This window comes from Eptatretus burgeri, chromosome 12 (assembly GCF_056783735.1).
Source record: "Eptatretus burgeri isolate ZD-2024b chromosome 12, Ebu_testis_v1, whole genome shotgun sequence".
Classification (NCBI taxonomy): Eukaryota; Metazoa; Chordata; class Myxini; order Myxiniformes; family Myxinidae; genus Eptatretus; species Eptatretus burgeri.
In genome coordinates, this window is record NC_140972.1 from 93209323 (window position 1) to 93226252 (window position 16930).

At 45.6% G+C, this 16930-nt stretch overlaps 1 protein-coding gene across 3 annotated transcripts in view; it reads left to right on the forward strand.

Annotated features, from left to right (window-relative positions):
* Positions 1-16930, forward strand: part of LOC147016147 (RING finger protein 145-like) — a 23923-nt gene continuing 6993 nt past the window's right edge. The window contains exons 1-6 of one of the 3 annotated variants that reach the window (XM_085848896.1): positions 1-149; positions 348-469; positions 2811-2997; positions 3571-3679; positions 4625-4716; positions 15745-15980. In XM_085848896.1, the coding sequence (XP_085705022.1) occupies positions 2820-2997; positions 3571-3679; positions 4625-4716; positions 15745-15980 (615 nt within the window). In that variant the 5' untranslated portion in view covers positions 1-149; positions 348-469; positions 2811-2819. The other 2 variants (XM_085848897.1, XM_085848895.1) reach the window with 2 other exon arrangements.

Here is a 16930-nt window from a genome sequence, read left to right on the forward strand (position 1 = left end):
TGACGAAATCGAATAGAAGAATAAGAAGAAGAACAAGCTGACAATATTGAATAGAAGAAGAAGAACTGGCTGACGAAATTGAATAGAAGAAGAAGAAGCCTATAACGGAACCCAACGTCATTTCCTGTCAGCGAACATTCTGCCTGGAAGTGAGTGAGTGAGTGAGTGAGTGAGTGAGTGAGTGAGTGAGTGAGTGAGTGAGTGAGTGAGTGAGTGATGAAAAAGAAGGTTGAATGTGAAGAGAAGAGGAAATAAGATTGTTTTGGAAAGTGCTGTTGAATCGGAAGCAGCAAAAGTCCGTGTGTTGATGTAATGTAACGACTGTATAACCGCATTCGGTGGATCAGGTTGTTGGACTCGATAAACAACGAACTGAGGAGCAAGATCAAGGAAAGAGAGGTTTGGGTTTGATGTGAAGGTTGTTCCGGAATTGGTGGAAACGGCGGTTGAAGAAAGGAGATCGTTGGGGGTAGGTCTTGTTTGGGGGATTGATGGGGAGAGTGTTGTAGGGGTAAGGGTTGGCATGGTGCATGGTTTTAGAGTGTGGTGCACAGGGTCTATGGGGGTGAGTGTGGTACACAGGGTCTATGGGGGTGTGGGGGGGTGAGTGTGGTACACAGGGTCTCGGGGGTGAGTGTGGTGCACAGGGTCTATGGGGGTGAGTGTGGTGCACAGGGTCTATGGGGGTGAGTGTGGTGCACAGGGTCTATGGGGGTGAGTGTGGTGCACAGGGTCTATGGGGGTGAGTGTGGTGCACAGGGTCTATGGGGGTGAGTGTGGTGCACAGGGTCTATGGGGGTGAGTGTGGTGCACAGGGTCTATGGGGGTGAGTGTGCTGCACAGGGTCTATGGGGGTGAGTGTGGTGCACAGGGTCTATGGGGGTGAGTGTGGTGCACAGGGTCTATGGGGGTGAGTGTGGTGCACAGGGTCTATGGGGGTGAGTGTGGTGCACAGGGTCTATGGGGGTGAGTGTGGTGCACAGGGTCTATGGGGGTGAGTGTGGTGCACAGGGTCTATGGGGGTGAGTGTGGTGCACAGGGTCTATGGGGGTGAGTGTGGTGCACAGGGTCTATGGGGGTGAGTGTGGTGCACAGGTTCTATGGGGGTGAGTGTGGTGCACAGGGTCTATGGGGGTGAGTGTGCTGCACAGGGTCTATGGGGGTGAGTGTGGTGCACAGGGTCTATGGGGGTGAGTGTGGTGCACAGGGTCTATGGGGGTGAGTGTGGTGCACAGGGTCTATGGGGGTGAGTGTGGTGCACAGGGTCTATGGGGGTGAGTGTGGTGCACAGGGTCTATGGGGGTGAGTGTGGTGCACAGGGTCTATGGGGGTGAGTGTGGTGCACAGGGTCTATGGGGGTGAGTGTGGTGCACAGGGTCTATGGGGGTGAGTGTGGTGCACAGGGTCTATGGGGGTGAGTGTGGTGCACAGGGTCTATGGGGGTGAGTGTGGTGCACAGGGTCTATGGGGGTGAGTGTGGTGCACAGGGTCTATGGGGGTGAGTGTGGTGCACAGGGTCTATGGGGGTGAGTGTGGTGCACAGGGTCTATGGGGGTGAGTGTGGTGCACAGGGTCTATGGGGGTGAGTGTGGTGCACAGGGTCTATGGGGGTGAGTGTGGTGCACAGGGTCTATGGGGGTGAGTGTGGTGCACAGGGTCTATGGGGGTGAGTGTGGTGCACAGGGTCTATGGGGGTGAGTGTGGTGCACAGGGTCTATGGGGGTGAGTGTGGTGCACAGGGTCTATGGGGGTGAGTGTGGTGCACAGGGTCTATGGGGGTGAGTGTGGTGCACAGGGTCTATGGGGGTGAGTGTGGTGCACAGGGTCTATGGGGGTGAGTGTGGTGCACAGGGTCTATGGGGGTGAGTGTGGTGCACAGGGCCTATGGGGGTGAGTGTGCGGCACAGGGTCTATGGGGGTGAGTGTGGTGCACAGGGTCTATGGGGGTGAGTGTGGTGCACAGGGTCTATGGGGGTGAGTGTGGTGCACAGGGTCTATGGGGGTGAGTGTGGTGCACAGGGTCTATGGGGGTGAGTGTGGTGCACAGGGTCTATGGGGGTGAGTGTGGTGCACAGGGTCTATGGGGGTGAGTGTGGTGCACAGGGTCTATGGGGGTGAGTGTGGTGCACAGGGTCTATGGGGGTGAGTGTGGTGCACAGGGTCTATGGGGGTGAGTGTGGTGCACAGGGTCTATGGGGGTGAGTGTGGTGCACAGGGTCTATGGGGGTGAGTGTGGTGCACAGGGTCTATGGGGGTGAGTGTGGTGCACAGGGTCTATGGGGGTGAGTGTGGTGCACAGGGTCTATGGGGGTGAGTGTGGTGCACAGGGTCTATGGGGGTGAGTGTGGTGCACAGGGTCTGTGGGGGTGAGTGTGGTGCACAGGGTCTATGGGGGTGAGTGTGGTGCACAGGGTCTATGGGGGTGAGTGTGGTGCACAGGGTCTATGGGGGTGGGGGGTGAGTGTGGTACACAGGGTCTATGGGGGTGAGTGTGGTACACAGGGTCTATGGGGGTGAGTGTGGTGCACAGGGTCTATGGGGGTGAGTGTGGTGCACAGGGTCTATGGGCGTGAGGGCGGGACACAGGGTCTATGGGGGTGAGTGTGCTACACAGGGTCTATGGGGGTGAGTGTGGTACACAGGGTCTATGGGGGTGAGTGTGGTACACAGGGTCTATGGGGGTGAGTGTGGTACACAGGGTCTATGGGGGTGAGTGTGGTACACAGTATCTATGAGAGTGTGTGTGGTGCACAGGGTCTATGGGGGTGAGTGTGGTACACAGTATCTATGAGAGTGTGTGTGGTGCACAGAGAAGAAGAATGTCCTCACGGGAGAGGCTGCAAGCTGTGGGCAATGTAGTTCTGCGAGTTCCAAGTATCCTGGTGCTTGAGCGGTTGTACCGTTGGGATGGGAAAGAGTACCTGGACTTGCTGGGCCTACAGGACGAGCAGCTGCTTGCAAAGTACCAGTCAGTCGTGTGTAACCTCTTCTACCTCGGTGAGTATGGAGGTTGTGTGCAACCTTATTTATCGGGCAAGTAATGTTTTGTTGAAATAACGTATTTTAATAAAACATGACTTTGTCGTGGTGTAATGCAATGGGGTCTTCCATGTAGTGTAATGATATATTTCCTTGAAATGATGTAATGTGGGCACGTGGGCACGCGGCGTGTGGGCACGTGCGCGGTGGCGTGGGTGTGTCAGCGCGTGGGCATGGCGGCAGGTGCGCGGTGGCGTGGGCACGGCGGCACGCGCATCGGCACGTGTGCGTGGGCGCATCGGCATTACACTGAAGATTCAAATTGCGTGAAAGGAGACTTGCCTAAGATTCAAACCCAGAAGCATGCAGCTTTTGTTGGGGGAGTGGGGATGGACTTGAGCTGCTGTTCTGCCATGTTTACAGCAAATGAGGCATCCCCTGCCAACCACAAGACCTTACTGCTCGATCATTATATTGTCTGTAACTGATAGTTTTTCATGAACCTGTGCTCATATCCTTTGAAATAGCTGATGTGACTCCGAAACTCACATTCTCCTTTCTTTTTCTTTTGTTTCCGACTGACTTCCGCAGGCCACATCCTGAGCATTGTGGCGTTGTCCCTGCCTTTGCAGCGCCTCGTTAAGCTATACGTCTGTGTACTCACCTCTGCACTGCTCTTCACTGGACACCACATCTCCAGGTGGGATGATGGTTGCAAAATATTAAAGTCTCACTACTTTCTACCATGTAACCATCGAATGGACATTTTCAAATAATAGTCTGATCACCATGTTTGTGGGGAAGGTTGGTGTTGTGTTGGGCAGTGTATGGTCATGCTTTTTCAGCAGTACTGTTTTCCTCTTTGAACAAGTGCATGACTATTCTGATGCAAAGCAATGAATGACACTGTGCTGGGTGTTCATTAAATCGTGGCACAGAAGTTCTTGCCGTGTGTGACCAAATTGAATATTAAAACGAATATAAAAACAGGTCGAATATGAACAAAAATAATTTGTCCTCCCCTCCGCTCTGCAAAGGTGAGAAGCCCATTTATGATGTACACCTGTCTGAATCGGCCAATCCACATCAAATCTTAAAACGTTTCAACTTCCTCTTTCACACGTGTGGGTCTCTGTATTGTATCATAATTCACTTCTCCTCTTCTTTTTCAACGGACTTCAAGTCGACCTTTCCTTCATCCTGTGTTTAAAAAGTCCAACTCTTACGACGTTTCTTTTCTCCCTTCTCTTAATTCTCCTTTATTGCATTCTTCCAGCAACGTCTTTAAACGTACCTCTGCCTTTTAAATTAATTTTTAAAATTCCCATTTTGCAATGAATGTTCATATTCCTTGAATTGTTCTTTTTCTCCCAACTTCAGTGCCAATTCACTGCACCTCCTGAAATCTGCCACCGCCGAACTCCCCACCTGTTATACCCCCTCCTTACTACTCCCATCTTGTGATGAAGACGGAATGCTTTATGTGGATGAAAATATGTTTGTTTGTGTGATGTTCAACCTGCTGCGGCACTTGATTTGGAGAATATAGTATGAAGTTGAGCATGTCCTGGAGTACTTGTGTCTAACATGCCTTGCTCACTCGCGATGTTGACGTCATGATGGAGAGTCCTGCCTCTACCTTTAGGTATTATATTGAAGCGGAGATCGAAGCGGAATATGGAGGGTCGGTCTTTGCACAATCCGAGGCCCGCAACCGCTTCCTTGCCTCTTTTGCAGGTAATGCTGTCAGCATTTCTTAGCCCGTCCCCCGCTAGTGTGTGCGTGCGTGGTGTGTTTTGTTTTTCTCTCTGTCCGGGCCGTAACTTTTTTACCATTTTAGCTTTTGTCATCAAATTTTCAGCAAAGCTTTATTGTGAGAATATGGAGAAGACAAATTAATAATTTGATCAAAAGGTCAAAGGTACAGTTTCGCATACGGAAGAAGAAGAAGAAGTCCGAATACAAAGCAGATTGGCTTCGCATTTTGAAACTCTTTCCATTTGGATTATAACCATATTTCCATGGCAAAATTATCATATCAATGTTTTCATCACAATTGGTGGTGAAGCAGACATTGGAGGTGTGTTAGGATAATGAGGTTTTTATTCTGGGAATGTGGTCAAGAAAACTGGCCACACCCAGCTTCCATTAATTTTGATAAACGATTTCTGGAGCATGCTGGGAGAGTTCAATAACTTTGCCATAAAATGCTAGAAGAACATTTGCTAAGGGACAACGAAGTGTGCCTTTCTTGGCAGGGACAGAGGACCGAACAGACAATGCCACTGTGATTGGATGCGACTCAGCGAGTTTTGTAAATGGTGTATGCTTGGAGTCATAAGGCATGATAGGCAATGATACAAAGCAAAGGTGGTTGGGTTGTCAGTCGAATTAGGTTAGTGTGGAGAGGTCATCAGAGGGAGGGAGAAGAGCTTGGGGTCCACGTTGTTGAAACCGATGAACATCTAAACAAGACACTACACCACAAGTGTTCACCAAAACACTGGTGACATTTGCAAACCATGATTCCCTGGAAAATCCTGCTTAACTCTTCCTGATTATTCCACCATTTGTTGTATCATCTCACATCCTTCAGACTGGCAGACAGCCTCTTCCCTCTCTGCAGACTTTAATAGAATCAGAAGCTGGTCAAACATTCTTTGCCTTTGCCATCGAAGGCCAACTCCACACTTGGCTTCCTGACTTCCCCGACTCTCGAAGCCAACGTGAGGCTCTCAACGGAATCCTTTCATCTCCTCTACCTGTCAAGGCTGGAGTGCCCCAAGGCAGTGTTCTGGGCCTATTCCTATTCCTGATCTTTATCAATTATCTGACTGGAATATCTCCTTTATCTCTTTGCTGATGACTCCACCCTCCGCCATGAAACCCCTCATCCTCTGCCATGACAGGCAGCAGCCTCTTCCCTCTCTTCAGACCTTGAGAAAAATCACAAACTGGTCAAACACTTGGAATATGTCTTTCAATCCTGACAAATCCCACGCTCTCACTCTTTCTCTCTTTCTCCCGCTCTCTCTCTCTTTTACTTTCTCTTGGAAAGGAACATCTGGCAACCTATCCCTCCCCCTACTTTCTTAAACAAGCTCAAATGAGCTAAGATCCTCATCCTCTTAATGATGACGTCATAAAAACGAATATGGCGTCATTGTGATGTATCAGGTTTGCGATAAATTGTCTGTGCTAATGCCCGGCTTGATTCCCGCAAACAAAATTCAAACAGCTTGTCTAGTTTCGGAGATAATGGTATAGGCGATTTCCATTAGTGGCGATATTATGACGTCAACTTTTTTTCTAGGAAGAATTTCCAAAATCGGAGACGGTTACTGCCTGCGCCCGGGCTTTCTGCATATACATGGCAAGTTTCATGAAGATCCGATGAAAACTCTGGGTTGTGAAACAAAAAATAGGAATGACGTCATAGTGTTATAGATTCGGCGGCACTTAACAGCATCGCCATCTCAGGGGTTATAACGCCGGCTAGTTCGGCACAGGTCTCGGGTCACGTGCCTCAGATCACGATACCAACGTACCCCTGGGCCGTACCAGTTGGGGATATAGACCCCGGCTACAGACTGGGTTTGTCAGAGACCGAGCGAAGTCTGCCAGTCCGTAACCAGTTTGGTTTTATATATAAATCGAGCGATTGTTCCTCAGCGCGACCGAATAAATTCAAGGCGGCAACTTTCATATGAATCAGCCAGATTTATTGGGGACACATCGGGGAAACACGACACAAGCAAAGCATTCACGAATGTTATCATTCATCTATAACCCGCTCTTAACTAGAGAGCGACGGATACGGGTTTCGAAGGAAGCCCTCGTGAAATATACCTTAGGCCTGGCCACATGAAGCCAAGACACGGAGTACTTGGTGGTGCCTCATGGACAAGAGGAAAAGTGTCGAAGGCACGAATGCAGCTCGTGACAAGCCGATGGTGTCGGATTCGAGCGCCCAAGCTCGAGCATGCAGCGTGGCAAGATGGCGGCGACGACGTCCTTTTTGTCGGCACCGCTCACACACCAGCCTCGGCGCGTCCAGCCCCCATAATGTCGACGGCACAAGAGAGAAAGATCTATCATGTGTTCCAGCTGGCTTCTCACAAGGTCCGGTATGCAAATCCAGACCTGGCCCGTACACCAGACTAGGCCAAATCTGGGTGTTGGATTCTGCTGGTGGATCGATGGAATGGAAAGACGTGTCGAGCCGTGCAGGGAGTAAGGACAGTCAGAGGCTCCGTGGTTGGATTCAGGATGAACCTGTGGAGGTCCTGCAGGCTGGATCCATGGCCGAGGAGGAACAGCTCATCGAGACGCTCCTCACGAAGCAGATCGCCGACCCACCTCAGGCAGTTCCTCTTGCCTTTTGGGGTGGGCCTTTTCCGGACCGCCTGTGGGGACCCGTGATTGGTCCCTCATTCGAGTTTGCAACAGCTCTCCGCCAATGGGTTGCTGACACGTCTTGTTGACTGAGTCTCACGGTTCTGGGTGGGGGCTAGTTAGAAGGGGGGGGGGAGGAAGAAGAAGAAGGTGCCTCTCGGTACACCACCACTGTATGAACAATGGACAGCCTGCTACACCTCCCGACACACATGTAACGTCCGATTACCAAAAAACCTGGCTAAACATGCATTTAAGGGGGGGTTCTGGGCTAATCCTATATTTAATAACCGATTTAATAACCGAGATAATTTTTTAGCCGATTTCCATTAGCAGAGATATTTTGACGTCATAACTTTTTTTTTCTTGGAGGAATTTTCAAAATCGGAGATGGTTACTGTCTGCACAGGGTATTTTTACATATATATGCCAAGTTTCAGGAAGTTTGGATGAAAACTGTAGGCTGTGAAACAAAAATAGTCCACAAGAAGAATATGAAGAACAACAACGTAAGACTTCGAGATCCTCCACGAGGATCTAAAAATTCTCTTGAGGCAGTTCAGTCACTCATATAGTCCATGAGCCAGTAGGGTTGGTCAGTACCATCTGGGGGGAATAATTATCATAGTGATTTTTGGCAAGGTATATAATACAACTCTAGAGTTAGAAAATATGTGATAGCATTGCATTGGTGGTAGCTTTTTGTGTGTTATCACCCTGTTTATATGCCTACCCTTAAATAAGATTTTGTGCAAAATGACCAGTACAAGGTAAGACATCCAACTTCACATTAACGTTTTTTTTTTTTTCAGTCAAACATTATATTGAAATTTGTCTTACCTTTTGCTCGGATCATTTGCTTCTCAACAAAAAATGCTAAACATGCCGAAGTTGAAAGGTATGTCATTGGTGACACATATATCGGTGTCTATTTCCTGTGTGATAAAGCATACCGCCTTTAGAAAAGTATTTGTCTATCATTTACTGTGGAAAGTAAATAAAAGTTCTGGAACAATATAATTACATGAGTGTTTCGCAACTTTATTAAGAAATCCAAAAATCTCAATTTCTTTTTTGTATGTTGTATATTAAGATCATTATAGCAGACAATGTTACCCCGACCCCCCCCCCCCCCCAAATGAAAAAAATACCTAATTTAGACGGATTTATGTAGTTTGGTCATTGTCATGATATTTTCCCTGTTATTGAAGGATACTTTCCAAGAATCAAACAAAGGTAAATGATACCATGTTCATGAACAAGATTAATGTTTTTGAAGGATACATTCCAAGAATCAAACAAAGGTAAATGATAGCATGTTCATGAACAAGATTAATTTTTTTTCCTGTAATTTCTCAAAAAATATAGAATTTCAGGGATTTAGATACTCAATAATTCACATATGAAGGTATCAAACACCCGTATTACACAATATAAACCAATAAGACAGGAGCAAGATGGTTAATCATGTGCAATCTGATGAATGAGTCAAATGTGAAAATGAAACACAATCTTCTCTTGTGGGGCATAAAATTACAGAATAGAAACACAAATGTGGTGTTCCACACTAACAAGGCCATTACCTCGACCCAATGTGTTGCTGATAAACATATTGTCTTACCAACCAAAGATAGGTCCTTTTATAGTTTCTAAGACATCTCTGATCATATGCACTGATTGTAAGTGATATAAAATGTTCAAGATGAACTTAAAAATCATAATCAATATCCTCATCGAAACTTTCCCCATCATCTGACTCAAAGATGAATGCCTGGTTCTCACAGTCTGGCAGTCTGCAAATATCGGTACATTTCAGTCCGTTTGACAAATGTATGATTTATACATTTATGTTGATGATTTACACATTATATTCATACATAAAATCATGAACCTTCAAATCATTTAAGATGTTTTTATCAATGTATTTGTCGCCTGTATGCAAGAAAAACTAAAATTAACAAATTTTCTTTGATTTGTGGTATTTTTCGTTTTGGAGGGTGGGGTAACAATAATAACAATAACATTTATAATGTACATCTAACTTAAAATATATTGTTATTTTAGTTTATGATTAAATTTTCTTCAAATTCACGTATTTAAACATCGTATCCATTAATTAGGGTATGGGCAAAAAATTATCTAGTTCTTCAATATCCGTACCACTTTTTATGAAAACAAAATAATATGTTCTGCAATGTATCAACACTGGACTATCAGTGCCTGTAATTGCAAACACTAAATGCTAGGCTAGTTTTAACAACTGTTTTGAAAAGCAAATAACATGAGCTATGTGTCTAACAATTTTCAAGAATATATAGCCTATAATAAGAGAGAACCATTAGTTTTAAATAGAATGTCTTCTTTTGTCTTATGCCAGTTTCAGAAAAAACTAGAGGGGGAGCACTCGGTAGAGTGCAAAACCTCCGCCGCCAATACTGCTAGGTCACTCAAGTGAACCTGATATCCTATTCATTCAATTTGACGTCAACAGTGCTCACAGAGTTATAGTTTGCAACTTTCCCTTTTACTTTTAACTTTCACATACTCAATTCATTCGTCATAAGCAGATTCCTTGAGACAGAAATTGATTTTACGTGGGTATATCCACCTGAAGTTCCAAAATCAGCCGCATTTATAATTTTGGCATGTTTTTTTGTTGGAAATCACTTAAAATGTGTAGAAATGCCAAAAAAAAAAAAAATTCAAATATTTTTTCAAAATGGCCGCCATAGCGGCCATATTGGATTTTGGACCGAGTCCAAAATCTAATGGCATGATCCTTGGACCATACCTAATCCCCCCACCAAGTTTCGTCGAAATCCGTCGAGGAGTTTTTCCGTAATACTGTTCACAAACAAACAAACAAATAAAATAAACCAATGTCACCCGCAGGGTTACCCGTATCTTGCCAAAAGGTGACCACGTGTGACTTCTTTAAGGTCACACTGAGGTGAACAGAGCTGCTATCCACCAGAAGCGACTCCTTGAGGAATATCTGCCTACGAGAGATTCCGATGAGAATCGTTCTACAGAGTAACCATGAAAAATATGCGTTTGCCTCATAACGTCACCAAATGACATCATAATGTCTCAAGCTTGACATATCTAGAAAGCACTTGTCGAGGTGTTCAATTTGAGGTACTACACGATATGGTTCCTAAAACTTGAAAATTTGACCTTGGGGTCAAATATGTTTGACCTTAGGCGTTAACTATGAAGGTCAAGGCCAATCGCCAGCAAAAATTAATCAGCTAAGCGCCAGACCATGAACTATATTCCCATGAAGTTTGAAGACTATCCGATCAAAATTACTCAAAAAAAATAAGGGTTTCGTCGACTCCGCTGATTTGCGCCAAAGTGACCTTGACCTTTGACCTTGACCTTCAAAATTTTGTGCACTGAAAGGGACCTCTATAGGCCTCTGATATGCGAAGTTACAAAAATTTCCGATGATAACTGTGCTCTGCAGAATTTTTTATACGTGATTACAGACAAACAAAACAAAAAAAAAACATACAAGCTGACTAACATATCTTGCAAAACTTCGTTTTGGCAAGATAAAAAAACATATGAAGGTCTAGGCCAATCGCCACCAAAAATTAATCAGCTGAGCGCCAGACCATGAACTATATTCCCATGAAGTTTGAAGACTATCCGATCAAAATTACTCAAAAAATAAGGGTTTCGTCGACTCCCCTGATTTGCGACAGTGACCTTGACCTTTGACCTTGACGTTCAAAATTATATGCGCTGAAAGAGACCTCTATAGGCCTCTGATATGCGAAGTTACAACAATTTCCAATGATAACTGTGCTCTGCAGAATTTTTTATTCGTGATGACAGACAAAAAAAAAAAACATACAAGCTGACTGACATATCTTGCAAAAACTTCGTTTTGGCAAGATAACAAGCAGTCATAGACTGGTACTTACGAAATCGTCAACTTCACCTCTGACCTTGTCTAATAAAAGCTGTCTCTCGAGAAGGTAGCGACGCAAACCAGAAGTTTCTACGATGATTCTGTACCAAACCATCAAAAATCGAATGTTTTGGATGTTTGACCTCACTGTGACCTTGACCTTTGACCGATTTTGACCAAAATCTAATCAGTGCTAGCCACCACCCTCCTGAATCATGTGGTGCAATTTGACATTGGTAGCTTCTTCCGTTCTCAAGTTATCATTTTTTGGATGTTTGACCTCACTGTGACCTTGACCTTTGACCGATTTTGACCAAAATCTAATCAGCACTAGCCATCACCCTCCTGAATCACGTGGTGTAATTTGACATTGGTAGCTTCTTCCGTTCTCGAGTTATCGTGCCTACAAACAAACAAACAAACGGAAGTCATCAATATACTTACGAAATCTTTAGATTTCGTCAGTTACAAACAAACAGAAAGGGGTGAAAACGGTCACCTCCGATCTTCGATGGTGGAGGTTAATTATTTTGGGATGGGTTTACTAAACCGCTAATAACACACAAAAGGCTACCACAAATGCAATGCTATCACATAGTTTTTGAGTAGAGACGTATACCCTGCCAAAAATTACGATGAGCATTATTCCCCTTGGATGGTACCGGTGGCCAAAAATTACCGGGTCTGGCTCATGGCCTAATACTCCTGGGTCTCACTATCAACATAATCTTTCTTAGGAAAACCACATTTCAAAGTTTGCATCCAAAGCCAGCCATCAACTGGGCATCCTTCGTTGTACAAAGTCCTTCATTAACACACCTGAACTCCTACCTACCGACAAGGCCTTCACGTGCAGCTTGATGGAGTACTGCTCCCCCCCCCCCCCCCCGGCTGGTTCCCCTGCCTCACACCTTGCTCAGCTTGATGCAGTGGAATCCAAGGCCTTCAAGATCAATGGAATCTCCCTTGTTGAAGCTGAGTCCATGGGTCTATCACAGGCAGGTTGGTGGTCACTGTCTTCTACGCCTTCATTTCTGGACTTCAATTCTCTGTGGTTTCCTTGCTTTGTCCCTCCCAGAAAAATCCATGATCACTGCTCACCTCCACTCATTTGTCCTTTTTATCTCACCAGTGGGACCAACTTACCCTGTCTGTGCAGCCCCATTCTTCCTTCCATGGATTCAAGACAGCTGTTCACCATGAACTCAGGTTATCCCCCATCCATACTTGTGATCTCTTTCACCTCAAAATACCGCATTTCCAAGTACAGTAATCCCCTGTTTATCGTGGGGGTTACGTTCCAAACCTCCCCGCGCTAAGTGAAAATCCGCGATGAATGGACACCTCCCCAAAAAATCTACTCGTCTGGTCTGGTCGGTTTTGAGGTGCTGGGTATGAGCAGTGATCGTCCAACAGCGGCAAACCTTTTTTCCTTCCCGAAGCATATATCGAGCACCTTAACCATAACCTTCTCCTGGAGCGTCCCAGGACCTTCCTCTGGCGCTTCGGTTCCTTGCCAGAAGCCTGAGAAGGTGCAGGGCGTTTGGGCGGCATCGTAGGGCTTGGAGAAAAAAAACGTAGAAAATATTCGAAGTTCACATGCGAAACTTTGTCTCGTGCGTTGTGTGACTGGTTGAGCACCACGCGTTATAATTTATTGCTTAAATAATTTATATTTTAAATATTATTACCGGGGGAATCCGCAGAAAAAATTAGTTACGTTCCAAGGGAAAACCCTCGATAAAGCGGGGGTTGACTGTACTCCCTTTTTTCCAGGATATTGTAATTTCTCCTTCCCCTCCCACCTCCCAACTTCTCCTTCACCTCTTTTTTTGTTTGTTTTTGGTTGATTTGCCCCTTTTCTGTTTCATCCCTGCTTTCCTCTTCCTGCTGTGTTTGGTTTTTTTTTATTTTTTATTTTCAGGTCAATTTCAAATTGCTGCATTTTACAGTTGTACTTGTTGGATGTCCAATATGTGTCCCTATTTCCCATGTGCTGACTCCACAATAGATTCAACTCCAAGTTCATAATAAGCATTGTAATATCAGATGAGATGAACAAGTCAAACACAACCTCACTGAGATGCCTCGACGTGCTGTGTGCCGTGTGCTTGCAGGACAGTTGGTGGTGTACTACAGTCCAGTGCTTCTTAACCCTTTCCAATGTCATTCACCCCAAACAATTGGTTCCAAAAACGAATTCACCCCATTGTGAAGCAATGGATTCAACCATGGCGATTTCAAAACAAAACAGTAGGAAATACTTAGAACTTTCGATGATGAAATGAGGATGATGCCAGAACCTTTTATTTTCATACGAATGGTCATGATGTCATTCCAGAACAAGGTACAAGTCAAACAAATGGGGCTACACTACATGTCTATATTTCGATCGACACACTTGGACGATGAGAAGCAAGGTGATCCTCTGCCCTGCCCCATAGAATCCCGCATCTTTTTCTTACAACATGCCTCCATCTAAATTCTACAACGAAACCTAATGTCTTCTCTGCTCCTGCATTTGGGCTGTATTGGCATCACAACAAGGATGATGGATGTTTCCAGGGCTCCTCACATCAGAGGATCGAAGTCCAGGAGAGCATTCCACTGCTTCGTTTTGATCTTGACTGATGCTGAGCATCCCTTCTCTGAAAAGTATGTGGTAGCCATGTGAACAAGGACGGACATGTCTTTCCTCACCAGGGCTTGGTATTCAGGGAATTAAATCGGAGATAGCCATAAGTTCCCTTGGGAATCAAATACAGTGATGGAAGATTTATCCACAAAATCTGAAGTGACCCAGTGAGATGCCCAAATTCAGTCCTTTTCAAGTGCTCGGACACAAAGGCATTCACGGTCCTCATCAATTCCTTTGGAGAAATCGGCCTCATTTTCTGGAAAGTACACTTTCAGGTTTCCCCGAGCAGCATGAGATGAAGGAGAATGAGGTCCTTTATCTTCTCTTCCAAAGTAGAAGCTCTTTCTTTCCACTCATTCTGCTTCAGGAGGTTGTCCAGAGAGGAGGAGGAGATTGGGACCATACTCTGTGCAGAGCGTTGGTGCTGCTTAAGCACTCTCCTTGGCTATTGGGTACAATCCTGGACGGGTTGCCACTCCGACACAGTATGTCAGCATGCTGGCACTCATTTTGCCAACCTCAGAAGGATGACAGGTCGAGTTAACCCCACCTGGTATTTATTCAACAGCTGAGTGGAATTTGAACTCAGGACCCTAGGATCCAAAGCCCGCCACCCTAACCATTAAGCCAACACCAGGCAATAAGTCCAGGGAGATGAAAGCGGCAAAGTTATTCTCCTCGACATGTCCTTTCCACAAGTCAATTTTCCATTTGAAGGTTTCATTCTTCCCTGTAACTTTTCCTTGGGTCGACAGATTCAACTTGTTAAAGTGTTCAAATTTGGTGGATATGTAATTCAGTCTGGCAAGCCAATCGTCATCCTGAAACTTCAAAGCCTTCTCCCTGTCTTCTTCAAAGAACACAGACAATTAGTCTTTCAGAGCCAGAATGCAGGAAAGCACTTTGCCTCTCAACAGCCATCATACTTCTGCATGGAACAGCAGCTTTGTGTACGCAGCATCCATATCTTTGCACAGCTGCAACAACAATCAGAATTTCTTGGCAAAGGCATGGATGACATTCACTATTTTCACAGTATCTTGGAGGACTTCTTTGAGATCACTCTTTGCAGCATTTTTCCCACAGCACACAGCCACAGATCCCCGTTTGGCAGCCAGCACTTGTCGAAAAATCAAACAATGAATCGGAAAACAGTTTGGAGACGCACTTTTGATGTGTGTGACCAGTTTGTTTTTCGTCAGTCCCAAACATGGCAGCAGCTCCATCATTGGTCACAAGCATACATTTTGACCAATCCATGCCGCCTCTTCATTGCCCACATCAGTTGTGTCGTAAAATTGTAGTCTGAAGCAAGGAGCTTCCCTCACCCTTACGAGCAATTGATCTTTCCAGTTGTCCACGATCGACATGTATATCTCCGCTTCATTGTACAATTGGATGGAGGAATTCTTTTTATCTTGTCCACTGCCTTCTTTCCTCCATTGACATACTCGGCAGCAACTTTCAGACATGGCAGGATCACATTTCCTGCTTCGACGAATGTCGACTTCTTCTGCAATAGGATGTGAGCTACCTTGAGAGATGCCAATACCAGTGTCTTCTCATCTCGGTCCTGGTAAACCACTGTTCTCTCCAGCGAGTTCTGATGTGTGGCTCGATTCTACTACGAGTTGAAAACATGTTCATCAACCAGTCATTCACTGCAGTTAAGTTATTCACCCCCACCCCCCAATTCACCCCACCTGTCTCGTTCACCCTAATCCTGATCTCATTCACCCAGGTTGAGAAGCACAGAACTAAACTACCTCGCTGAGATGCCTTGACATGCTTGCTGTCTGCCATGTACTTGCAGGACAATTGGTGGTGTGCTCCCTTTGCTCACTGCTCATGCGGTCGAAGCGACTGTGGCTATTTTCAGCACACCTGCTGCCCCTGTTTGCACGCCTATGTGCCGTTCCTTTCGACCTGCTTCCTCTCGTTAACAAGTTTGCCATGGCCTTCACCGCACTCGAGGTCCTCTATTATCTCGTGTCCAACTTTGGTGTACCCTACGATCTCGCCAAGTCTGCCTACCGTGAGGCCGTGCAGGTTCGTACCTGACGCTGGGATGGGTGGGGTATTGGAAAGTTGTACAAACTATTTTGAACATTCTTGACATGTTTTAATGGTTGAGACTACGTTAGATCAAGCATTGTTGATTTAAATGACTTTTTTTTAACCAGATGTAATATTTTTCATGAAATTGTCGGATGTACAAATGAAAAGGTTTAGTCCAACCATAAATGAACGGTTTTTTTGCCTTTGAATACATTGTGGTTCTGCGAAACCACACTCCCTAAGGCAATGGAACACAACATATAGTGGTCCTGAGACAGATATTTAATTAGCACCCCTTTTAGATGGCCCTTCACTTATGGCGAGTGGGTCTATGGGACAAGATGCATTGCGAGGGCTTTGAGGCAGGTCTTTATTCCCATTCTTTATTCTTTTATCTATTTTGCTTTACTTCATACACAACCTTCTCCATCATGCAGGCCTGCACACAAGCAGCTCATTTGCATATGACATCAAAACACATTCAAACCTTGTGTCATTATCAAACAGACGCTCACCTTAGCTTTTCACGGTACTCAGACCCCAACGCTGCAACATTTCTACAGCCACTCCAACGCCTTCCTAAAAATACCCACGTCAACGGACCATAACCCATGCTCGCCAACACTCACCATTGATGGCACAATCTCGACTAGCTCATCACAAACTTTCCGCACTACACCATCACTGCCATTGCTCAACCACAGTCCTCATTAACGACCACCATCGCCTTTTGGGACCAGCAGGGACGAGGAAGCATGCTCGTAATCGGGGCGTGCGATCAAATACTTTGCCCCTTGTTATTCTATGAACTCCTTCGCATGGCAAAGTGTGGAGCAAATGAGGCCATTTCCGATGTGAAATCCTCACCGAGGCGGGGCCAGCACAGTGGTTCGTGTCCACTCACCAATGATGGCGTGGGGGAAACAACCATCGCTGTGCCG